This window comes from Telmatherina bonti (genome assembly GCF_933228915.1).
Source record: "Telmatherina bonti genome assembly, chromosome: 7".
Classification (NCBI taxonomy): Eukaryota; Metazoa; Chordata; class Actinopteri; order Atheriniformes; family Telmatherinidae; genus Telmatherina; species Telmatherina bonti.
Genome location: NC_136625.1, coordinates 19136440 through 19148495, shown reverse-complemented (window position 1 = coordinate 19148495; position 12056 = coordinate 19136440). Strand labels below are relative to the sequence as shown.

General features: G+C 40.4%; 1 protein-coding gene across 2 annotated transcripts in view; it reads right to left on the bottom strand.

Moving 5' to 3' along the window:
* Positions 1-2079: 2079 nt before the first annotated feature.
* The window catches only part of rock1 (Rho-associated, coiled-coil containing protein kinase 1), a 36450-nt gene continuing 26473 nt past the window's right edge, over positions 2080-12056 (bottom strand). Inside the window, exons 16-33 of one of the 2 annotated variants that reach the window (XM_079243636.1) lie at positions 11731-11977; positions 11544-11650; positions 11289-11439; positions 10494-10654; positions 10224-10408; positions 9583-9652; positions 9405-9508; positions 9071-9236; positions 8886-8979; positions 8715-8803; positions 8416-8607; positions 8155-8320; positions 6528-6598; positions 6324-6412; positions 6070-6148; positions 5716-5977; positions 3044-3251; positions 2080-2323 (exon numbers count right to left, since the gene is read on the bottom strand). In XM_079243636.1, the coding sequence (XP_079099762.1) occupies positions 2320-2323; positions 3044-3251; positions 5716-5977; positions 6070-6148; positions 6324-6412; positions 6528-6598; positions 8155-8320; positions 8416-8607; positions 8715-8803; positions 8886-8979; positions 9071-9236; positions 9405-9508; positions 9583-9652; positions 10224-10408; positions 10494-10654; positions 11289-11439; positions 11544-11650; positions 11731-11977 (2445 nt within the window). In that variant the 3' untranslated portion in view covers positions 2080-2319. Of the gene's footprint in view, positions 2324-3043; positions 3252-5715; positions 5978-6069; positions 6149-6323; positions 6413-6527; positions 6599-7562; positions 7610-8154; positions 8321-8415; positions 8608-8714; positions 8804-8885; positions 8980-9070; positions 9237-9404; positions 9509-9582; positions 9653-10223; positions 10409-10493; positions 10655-11288; positions 11440-11543; positions 11651-11730; positions 11978-12056 lie in introns of those variants that run through there. The other variant, XR_013771378.1, reaches the window with a different exon arrangement.

Below are 12056 nucleotides of genomic sequence, written 5' to 3'. Positions count from 1 at the left end.
TCATCCTCGTTGCCTGAAATACGGAAACACGACAAGGCTGTGCGCGTCAGAGACTATTTCAGACATATTTCACTGCAAGATTTCAGTAGGATGTGTTACTAAGGTTCTCCCTTATTGAAAGGTTTGAGCATACGAGTTCCCAACACCCACTCACATACTCCTTTGATATGTGCATTATATGTGTCATACAAATGACAATTGCTGAAACTGTTCTGTTCCTTCAATGCAGGGCCGGATTAAAAGTACACAGGCCCCTGGGCCAAGAGTGTTCCAGCCCGGGGCCCCATTTCACACTTTAACATTGTAAAAATTTGTGAATTATTAACTGTGAAACGACATTTCTAACATCTCTCAGCCAGTGGTACCAGTAGCAATACACTAGACACTGTGGTGTAACTATCTGGCTTTTATATAAGTTTTCTTTTTTTCCATGTTCAAACTGCTGGTGTTTGCCCTATGTGGGGCCCACATGGGCTTCCAATGGGTGTGGGCCTGTGCCCATAATGCCCATTGGATAATCCGGCCTTACTTCAACGCGGTTACATTAATTTTGTCTTCTTAAAGTTGAAATATCTGAAGTTTGTGATGTGGCTCCCAGAATAACATTCTCAAACATATTCTCAAATGAATTACAATTTAAAGCAACAGTTGTTCAAGAGCCACATATAAAAGCCACTGCTAAAACTATAAAATATAGGATCCTTAACTGTAAAAAAAATAAAACAAAAAAAAAAACCCCAAAAAAAACCATAATGCAAAGTGTGATAAAGATATGTTTATTGACATATCCATCAGTGCGGACTCCAATGCAGTTTAACCATGCAAATTATCCAAGATGAGAAGGTCATATTTCCAGTGCTTTTTTTGTCTTTTACTTTTTTTTAACTGAAAAAAAAGAAATAAAATGACTGTGGAGGTATTCCATAATCCTTGTTTCTTTATATACATTGGAGAGGGGGTTTGCATTAACTGGACTTTACCTTGTTAGAGAAACAACTTGTGACTTAACATGACATTCATTCACACAGACTTGCTTTAGATACAACAATCCTGAAATTTGTCTGATGATATGAATGAAGTTTGGGGACTTTGCTTTGACACAAACTCTTATTGCAAAGTGTCCATAAAGAGGTATTCTATCATAGATATTTTTCATTTTCCAAAGCAGAGAAAGGAAGTTCTGATAAAACCACAAATGTGTGGCAATTTCTTTAAAAATAAATGATGGAAGAATTAAGATTTGTTTTGTGTTGAAACAAAAAGGAAAAAAAAAACAACAAGAAATATGGCAGTAAAATCAATATCCAAACGTTAAGGCACTAGGTGGGCCAAAATGCTACACCTGTTAAGTCTTCTACAAATAATTTACAGTCAAGTCAAACAGTGCAGTTTTACATTTGTTAACTTAATGTTTTCCTTTTGAGCCATCTAATAATCAATATAAGGCATTACATTACAAAAAAAGGGAAAAAAAAATACAAGGAAAAAAATATTACAGACATTGTACCAAATAAACAAAACAATCCACAAGTTTTTTTTAAACTCCTAAATGCCATTGCAATGGAATTTTCCTTATGGCTTGGAGCAATAAAAAATAATTATAATAAAAATAATGCATAGATTTAAATGATGATCTTGCATGCTCCTTACTCAATACTCAAACATCTAATACTTGTGTCCCAATACGCTGTTCCCAAACCTAATCATTGGACTAGAAGAAAGATAAGAATATGGGCAAAAAGGCCAGAGATATGAGAAGGCATCACTCCTGTTTTCAGTTTGATTTTTTTTCTTTTTGCTCAGATATCTGTCAGGTGGGGAAAGAAATAACAAAACATATATTTATTTTCCTCCCCTGAGACACAACTTTTCATAGTCGATCTACAATCCCTGTATGACAGTACCTTAAACTAAAGACATACTTTCAGGAGTCCAGGCAAACCCCCCTTTTACCTTCTTGTTTCCATTACGTCACAAAATATAAAGCAAAGAATGTCAACATGACACAGTCCTTCCATCATTTCATTGTCTATCTTTAATTCAAGGTGAGTGTGCACCATCTTGTGGTAGAAATGGATGGCTGCGAGTTTTCTGAGAAGGAGAACGGTTTTCCTCCGACCGTTGAAAGAAAGATGGAGGTCTTTCAGTGTCCATGACGCCTTGTGTGGGTTGCAATTAGCATTGGCTTGTTTTTTTTTTCTCTTCATTTTTCTTTTGTTTTCATTTCATTTTCAATGAAGTTACAGGCATTCCATTTTTTTGTGAATGAGTAACTGGGAAAGGTTTATAGTCCGGAAAATATCCCAACCGTTCAGATGGTTAGCTGAAAGAAAGAACAAAGAGAGTGTCCAGTAAAAGAAAGACATAGGCTTTACTTTAGTTAGTTACCCAGTCAAAGACATACGAGAAAGATGCTATTTTATAAACTTTACCAACTTGGAACATGTTTGACAGATCAAGAAAAAAATCCTTATTCCAGACCATTCTAATAAGAGTGGGAGAGTGAGGCCATGAAGTTAGTTACTGAACCCAAGAACACATTAGTGCCAATTAGAAAAACAACCTTAAGTGTCAGCTGCACAGAGCCCAGGAGTCAACCAACCAACCAGGAAGTGTGTTGTGTTAAAAACACCCAGTAACACAATTAATAAATAGACAAGTTTAAAGCTGTAAATGGAAGATTTAAAAAAAAAGAAAGAAAAAAAAAAAAAAAACACTTTCTGAAGAAGTTCCTGTCAACAAGTGCTGGATGTTGTGTCTGCTGCCTGGAGGCTGGACTGCGCTCTGCTACAACACAGGAAACAAACAGCAGGTCACATGACTGATCGGCCACATCTCAGGGCTCAAAGTTGGGATCAATAGGAAAAAAAAATTCTTCTTAGTGCAGCATATCTTCACTTACTGCCTGAAAAAATGCAATTATCTACAGTTATATCAACATTATCTTCTGGAAAAGAAACCTTATGCAATAAGTAAAACAAAAAAAGAAAAAAGAAAGGCAGTATTTTCAATACTCAGATAATACTTAAAACAGTCCAGTTACCTCAGCTTTCCCGTATTGCTTTTAGGGTTCTTGCGGAAGGACTGGTTGGGTCCAGAACGGGTGGACATAGAACGAGGTGAGGCTCTAGAAAATGTTGACGGTGGGGTCTTGGGAATCTTCTTTCCAAGGTGGCCGATCCATTTCTTTTGCTCATCTTGGGTCAGGGCCAGAAGTAGCATGTCCCGGGCAGAGGTCACATCGTAATTAACTGCAGAGGACGACAAGCAGTGTTACACATTAGCACTCAAAATCACCTTTAACTACCCAGTGGATTATAGTTCAAACTCTTCCCTTCTGATGCTGCTCCCAAAATTTCTATGTGCATTTATCCTTCATTATCGCTGACATTGATTCAAAAGTATTTTGTTATTTTATTATACCAAAATATTTCCAGAGCTAGTGTGGACCCACAGTCCAACTTACAAAGAGATATTTGCATTTTTACCATCAGTGCACAGGTACAAACACTACGAAACCAATGTTAAGACAGCAAAAGGTCTTTCCCAGGACAGAGAAATCCCTACATTACGGGTTAGGGATGGGGTTACAGAAACCATCTAAAATGTTGCGACTGCTACGTTTAAACAAAGACCGTGTAGAACCAGCAAGTGTTTCTTAGCTTAATCCATGACACAAACATAAGACACAACACCGGTTGTCTTCACATTTACAACCAAGGCAGGATTTTCAAACATGGCTGCCACTACATTTCTTAAAATAGTTAATAAACATCCCGACAGACCAGTATAAAAGTCATGGGCAGGCCCTGTGCATATCACACTACGTTGCATTCCATTCAAGATGCTCGTGGTGTCTTATTTACCAACAGACATTTGTGCTTTTATTTTACGTTTCCTTTGGCAAACTAAACATGGTTTTCCTGGACCAATAACTGAATCTGAAAATGTATCAATTTTATGATCATGGCAACTTGTCAATACATTTTAAACATGATTAAGCCACCACCAAGCGGAGCCTCGCAGTTGTACACTTGTCCACGTAATGCAGCAAGCCAAACAACTATATTTGAATTTATGTATAATAACTGGTTAATTGTGAAAAAATATTTCAATTATGAACTAAACAGGAGTCGCTAACATTAACATTAAGTCACATTAATATCTTTAATTGTGTACATTTTTCAATTCCTTCCAAAATGCCGTCTTTCTTCTCTCAGGAGTTTTAGAAGTGACGCTCAGGTTGTGGTAAGACCTGTTCGATCGGTAATGATGGATTTCTTCATGAACGTTGTCCATTTATCCTACGAAAAAGAACTACAATTCCACATCGCTGAAAAAAAAATACCACTTCCGTAAGTTGTATGGATCAACCACAATAGTGTGCCCAAAGTTCAGCCAATTATATACCGCGACATCATCGGCAGGCGCAGGGCCCCGAGCAGATCTGTACCAAGCCGTTAGATTCAAGATGGTTTCCTTTAATAAATGACACTGTAGGGAAAAAGTACATTTATCTTGGATGAGGAAATCACCACACATCCCTACTATACAGAAATAAAGAGCAGCACATGAGATGCGGTGAAACTGGGCCAGCTTTTTTATTTGCTGGTTTATTGTTCACTTTAAAGCAGTTTTATGAACCATTTTAATTAGGTCTACACCAACTATGGCACGATGACGCAATCCCCATGTGGACGCTTTGCTTTGAGACTGCTGGTGAAACAGAGTGGAGACCTCGGAGCACCCGCTCTGCAGCGCATCCACAGTGCTTACACTAGGGCTGCACGATTCTGGATAAAATAAGAATCTCGATTTTTTTTTTTGCTTAGAATTGAGATCACGATTCTCTCACGATTTTTTTACAATATAAATATTCATTGCACGTATTATCGACACATCAACTTTGCAACAGCTGACACCGAACATAAACACATTAAATTTCTCTCGTCTTCTCTTGCACACAACCGTTGCATAATTTTAATCGTAACATTTTTTAATAATATTTTTTCTGTGCATGATGTGATGAAAGGTAACTATGTTTCTTGAAATATAAACTACAGGAGGGTTGGACATGAAGCTAGAAATTTCACACAACAGTCCTTCGGTTAAATTTGATATTCTGATGGAGGACAAAAGTGATTATGCAATGTGGGTCTAAAGGTGTTCAAAATCTACTTTTTTAAAGTGATAGCCTATTTCAATGGCAAAATAAAAATAAAACTTAAAATAAATAAATAAATAACAGAAAAGAGTGTATTCATGGTACTAAACATATTTAGGGTGGTTTTGACTCATCTTTTGTTTCTCCCACATTATTCCTCTCTCTTACAACGTCCATTACATTATACGCATATGGCCAATTATGCAAATTAGGCAATGTCGTTGCCAAAACACCAGAAACGGCTCCAATAACTCCAGTAAAAGTAGCTAGATTTGTCGTTAGTTGCTTTTAACAAATAAAGGTCGCCAAGGGGCTTTGGAAAGTCGCCATAGTTAGCAAGAAAGTCACTAAGTTTTGTTCCTACCAGCCGACATCTGTGTCACGTGGTATAAGGATCTGCTGTTATTTGTTGAGGGAGAAAGAGGGAGTGCTTGTTTTTATGCAGGTGATGTCCCAGTTTGTAATGCGGTACATTTGTGGCCAAATTAGTTCTGGCTAAACCATCTCCAAACTGAGTACAGCGCTAGCCACCACACGAGGCAGGAGCTTACCTTTGCAAGGAGCAATGACATCCTCCTTTTTGTCGAGGTGGTCCTTGTGGCACTTTACATGGCAACGGCGGCATTCAAGGGCCGGAGGTGGCTTGAAGACATGCCACAGAGGCTTGGAGCAGGCCTCACAGTTGGAAGGGAAGTGGTACAGTGTGGGAATGAACTCATGGCCTTTATGTGGGAGACAGTTGGTCTTGTCGCCCTGAGGGACCGTCTCCATGTCTGCCTCCTTTCTGCACTCTCCCTCATTGGCATACAGAATCTGAAAGTGAGGGTCCCATCACAAATTCAGTTTAAACTACATAAAAATATAAAAATCAGAGTAAAACTTCAAAAGCGAGACAAGCATCCTACCTGGAATATCCTTGGAATTTCATCTGTCTCGGCTCGGTACACGTCTCCTTGTGTGACTGGTCTCACATGGAATAATTTGCTGCACACAGAAGTGTGAAATTAGAAAACTCAAGGATTCCAATTTCAAGTTCTGCCAAATCTCAACCCTGACATCATCCCTGGTTTTGTTACAGTTTGCCTTTTGCTCAGGATATCTGACCAGCAAAAAGCAGCCGTGGTATGAAGAAAAAAAAAAAAACCCACAATAGACTTACTCGATATCTAGTACCATCGAAGGGTTAGACTGTTCCTTATCCTGCTCATCATTGTAGAACAGAATCTTCTTACTGCTCACCACCACATACTGAAAATATTGAAAAGACAATAAGAGAAAGCCCGATGTAGCGCTCGAGGGCTTGCTGTGGCAGCGTAACAAAGTTTAACAAGAAGCAGGTGAGCAGTGGAAACATGCGGCATACCTGCTTCTTCCATCCATATCGCTTGATATTAGCACGATTAGGAATGGACAGCCAACCCTCCAATCTGGATTCTGAAAAGCAGCACAAAAGGAAAACAACAACAACAAAAACATAATTACAAACTGTAATGTTAATTAAAAAATACATGGAAAACCAGGCCATGCAGCAATAAAATCCAAGCTCAACTGAAGATAAACAAAAGTCAAGTTAAGCTGCTACTTTTAACATAAAGTGAACTCATCGGGGGGAGAAGTCTTAAGGTTTTGAGGCGACTACGCCAGAACAGGTGAGAGGAAATGACTGTACAGTAGACAACCCATGCAGGTGGAGAATATTAGGCAGAGCCGACTCCTTCATACAGCATGTTAAAGCGTGGATAAGATCCATCACACACTCCTTTTTAGGGAAAAAAAACAAAACAAAAAACAGGTGCATTGCAGATGACATTTTCCACATCATTTGGAGTTAAAAATCATAAAGGCGAGTGCATGCAGCTGAAACACAAGCTTCACAGGATCAGTGAACTAAAAGGGCGGGGGGGGCAATCTATTATACGTGGCAGTGTGACAAAGAGCTTCGTGTCCAGTAGTACTTCTAGTGAACATGCTGACAAAGACAACAAGTGTTATGTGTAACAATTAAAAAGTAGCTTTTTCAGTCTCAGGGCACATTTGAAAGGTGCTGCGAGTGACTTGGTCAACCTCACACACTGTCATCAGTGAACTGCTTTAATTGAGTTGGAGGTGGCCTCGTGACTTTTCGGTAAATTCCGTGCCAGCATCGTGATTTAACATCCCATTAATGTTAGTCATTTACTTTAAGACCGCATAGTCAATTTTTAAGAGGTCATGTACTCCCCACTCTGCCAGGCTTCTTTCAAAAGTGTAGTGGTGAAAGGGGAAATCAAATTCTCCCAACTTATATAGCACCTCTGAAAACAGAATATTTAAGAAAAATCGGGGGGTAAACGAGACGAAACACACAACAGCTGCAGCACAGGGCGGGCAAGGAGGACTTGTCCACTGAGTTACTCACAGAGGAAAACGAATGGAAGTTACAAAGATAAGAGCAAGGAGAACCAACTGGACATGAAGGAAATGAGAGAGATTGATTTAACCACAGAGATCCACATTTATGGAAACACACTTACAGCAATGACAATTTATATTCAACTAGCAGGTTATTTAGGAGGAAGACGCTGCAGGAGAGAACAGCAGCTCGAATTTAATGCAATACTGGCTGATCTGTCTACAACTTTAAGGTGGAAAACTTTAAAGAGTCCAATAAAAACAAGTATTTTACTATACTAATACAGTCACAACTACAATGACCAAATATGGAAATGCATTGATTTCATCAGGGGGGGGAAAGAAGAGGAATAAAAAACAACTCTTTTCTCACAATGTTTGGAACATTTTTTTTGATAAGACAATTGTGGAGTCATTCCTTAAGAGCTGTGTCAGCACAACACCTAAATAAGGATGCTGAATAAACTCTGTAATGATAATAACCTGTTAAACTAACTTTTCTATAAAACAATGAGAAGGACCATTATCTTCCAGAGATTATTGCTTTGAGATGTAAAGTAGCAGCAGCCCTGCTGAGTGGCGTGCAGGCGAGTTTATACCTGCGATGTTACTGTCCGTCTCGTCTGTCTGCAAGCTGGTGACGCTCGAGTTTTCCATGCGCTGTTGCAAATCACTCAGCTTCTCCCGAAGCTGCTCGATGTCACTTTCCTTGCTGTCCAACTGCATCTGCAGCTCTGTGCGATATGTGGACTCCTCTACCAGTTGCTGTTGGTAGGAAGGACAGGAGATTTGGATTAAAACCTAAAAATAAAATACTGTTTACAGTCAAACTGGACCGTACTTAAGAGATGTTAACATACCGCCTGCATCTCGCCGAGTTCCTTCTGATATTTAATGGCCATGTGGTTAAACTTGTCTTTCTCCTGATTAAGCTCCAGCTGGAGCTTGCGGTTCTCCTTCTCCTTCTTCCGCAGGTCTGCCGTGCTGCCTTTCTTCTTCTGGTCCAGCTTCATATCTTTTCGATTCATAATCTCTGCCAGTTTATTCACCGCCTGAAGGATTGAGGCAAACGTGATCGTCGCGTCAGCCAACGCTTCGCCCACACTGAACATTCTGCAATGTGTTTACCCAGAAATTCTCTAAAGCATAAAATCATCACCTGAGTTTTTAGTGTGCGCTCAGTGTTGAGGATCTTTTCATAGTTGGCCTTTAATGTATTTGCAATCTCTTCCTTCTGTGCTACATATTCTGAAAGGAAAAAACCAAGGACTCAGTTTGTGTGACAACGTAATTACAATGTAACAGAGATAAAACGTCAGCATCGCAGCACCTTCCTCCTGAAGTTGGAGCTTCTCATTTAACTCGGCTTTCTCCTTGCTGAGGTTCTCAACATCTTTGGTTAAAGTTTTATTGGATTCCTCGAGCTGCAGAAGACATTTTGAAATGATCATCACCAAACTATAATTAATTCAGTAGAAGCAATTATAGTGAATCAGAATTTGGAGCTCTGCTCACCCGTGCAATCGTAGCCTCCTTTTCCCCAATGTCCTGCTTATGTCTGGCGGCTGCTTTTTTGTTCTCCTGGCTGAGCTCAAAGTACTGTTCCTCCTGAAGTGCCCGAGCGAGCTGCTCTGACTCTGCCTTAGTTACAGTCAGATCCAGCTGGGCAGACAGGGAGTCCCTGTGTTAAGGATGAAACGGTGTGATACAGTTAGTCCTCGTCTCTTTAGACGACTGCTTCAATCGTCCAAAACTCAAACTAGAAAGCTTAAATAAATAAACTAGCCAACACTTTGTTGGTCAAATAAGTCACAAAAAGGTCAAATAAAAAGGGAATTCCGTTACTTACCTTTCATTGCACAAATCTTGCACCTTTTTTTGTGCCTCTTGTACCTGTCGGTTCCTTTCTTCTATCTCCTCTTTTAGTTCCTTGACCTGAGTTTTGTAAAGTGTCTGTGGGAGGAAAGAAATTATTCAGCTGGCAGTTTTCAGAGTGAAAACACATATATATTGTAACTTATACTTACAGAAAAATACTGTTCGGCCTCGAGCTGGTCCTGAAGTTCCCTCATCTGTCCCTCGTTGCCTCGATACTGTCTGTTAAAACAAATATGATTTCAATATTTTTCCTTGAACTGAGAAAAGTGACCAAATTTCAACACTTTCAAAAGCTTTTTTACATAAGAGGGAAAAAAAAAATCAATCCCCACATCTACATAAGCTCACGCAGTGGGGTGAGCTGGCCAACGGATTAGCAGGAGAGTGATTGCAGCAGGACTCAGACAAAAACCTAATCTTGAAGCATAAACACTGTAGCAAAACGGCTCCGGCGTAGTCAGGTTTTAAGATGGAATTACGGTACTTATTTGAAAATAACAAGCAATTTCAGGCCAATTTACAACTTGACTTCCAAAAGAGCATTAGTGACCAGAGCTGCAATAACAGGAAATAAGAGCTCCTGGAGCTACTGCCAGCTTTCTGCAGGGTAAAACAAAGTTCCAGCGCGGCTGTTTTCTTTGTAATTATATTACACAATTTATAATCTATTTGGTCAAAAATCTATTAAGTTTATCTAATTCCAATCGCAATGTCTTGAGTAATATGACTGATGAGAAAACCAAGAAATCTAATTGCCCATAAGACTAATCATTGTGCTTCAGAAACCTACTTGGTCAGCTGTGCCAGCTGGAACTCCAGCGAACGTTTCGTCTCCAGCGCTGTGTTGGTCTCCTGCTTGAGCTGCTTCTCTGAACACCTCAGACGGTCGACCTCCTGCATGCGTATCTTCAGGTCATTCTGAGCCAGGACGCGCTTGCTCGACTCTTGCTCTAGCTGCGTCCGCACATTTTTAACCTGGGAAAGAAGGGTGGAAGAATTGTGGGAACCGTCAGGGGCGAAAGACTGCCAAATTCCCATGGGATCCAAAACGTTTACGAACCTCATCTTCTAGCCTTTCCTTTTGTTTCATCAGCTGCTCCATTTTCTGCACAGACTGCTTGAGGTCAAACTCCAGCATCGAGCACTGCTTCTCCACCTCCACAACCCGACTCTCCGCTCTCATCCTCGCTCCATTCTCCTCTGACATCTTCTGCTGAACAGCTGGAGCAGGACAGAGAAAGGGTCAAACTTCTACCACCAGAGTAGGAAGGGAAACTGAGAAGCTCATTTGAGAATGGAGGTGCAGAAACCACTTTGGATCTAGGTGTCATTGCAAATGAACACCCAACTTATGAACTCGCTAATTTTCTACCATTTTCTAAATAAGTAAATAAACAGAGGAACAGACAAGTCAAGTAAACAACATGGTGTGTGAATGGGAATAGGTTAGAATGTAAAAACTGAAAGTTCTCAGCTAAAAAAAAATGAATAAATTAAAACAGATGGACGTACAAATAAATAAATAGTAAGGTTCTGAAGGCAAATCATTGTAAGAGGAGAAAAAAAAAGTTTTTAAGAGTCCAGCTTTCATATGTAAAAAGGCAGTGTCCTGACATGCTTTCTAGATTCCGCTACCCTAACAGCACCTGAAGGGGATTTCTGATCATGTCACAAGAAAGAACGATGAGGCTAAAAGAGAGTGAGGGAATGAGAAACAAGTTCCACAAATCACACGTGGAGAGGCAATGAGAAGAGTAAGCACTGAACTTGGAAAAGATATAAAATAGTCGTGTTAGAAGGAAAAAGATGCGAGAAAACAGCCTAGAGGGCATGCTCTGACATGGGACTGGCATACCATTCATGGCAGCTGATTTGGCTTCTTCAATAGACTCGTATTTGTCAGTGAGCTGTGCCCGCGTCACCCTGTGCTCCGTCTGCTCCTGCTCCAGCCGCTGCTGCAAGGTCTTCAGCTTGTAGTTCAGATCTATCTCCAGGTTGTTTTTCTCCTATGAGTCATAGGAAACAAGCAGTTATAATCAGAAGAACAAAATATTAAAACACCAGCTCCTAATCTGAACACTATTTCCACTAGTGTTAGTTGTGTGCGTACCTTCTCCAGATTATTGCTCCTTTCCTGGGCCTGCTTACGTTCTGCCTCCATTTTAGAGCAGCAGAGCGTCAAGTTTTTGTTTTCTTCTTGCAGTAAAACTAATTTAGCTGAGAGAGAAACATAAAGACAGTGAGGAAAAAGTGGTCTTGTTGTAGGTGAAAGAGGTGAATGAGCACCAACAGGGCACCTTGCAGTTCCTGGATCTCTACTGAGCCCTGACTGTAGTTCCTTCGTTCTGAGTCCAGGGTGCTCTGAAGAACCAGGAGCTCCTTCTCCAGCTGTGCCCTCTCTCCATCTGATGCGCGGCTCCGCTCCTGCAACTCGCGGTTCAAACTCTCCAGCTGGCTCATTGACTTTGACATCTCTGTGTGGCTCTTCCTCAGCCTTGCAGCAGTGTCCGACTCGGCGCGCAGCAGGTCATTAGCCTCTTGCAGCTGTAAACAAAAACAAAACAAAGGCTAATGCGGTGTCCTCCTGAGCCACAGTCCTGGCAGCTAACACGTGTAAGTAGAT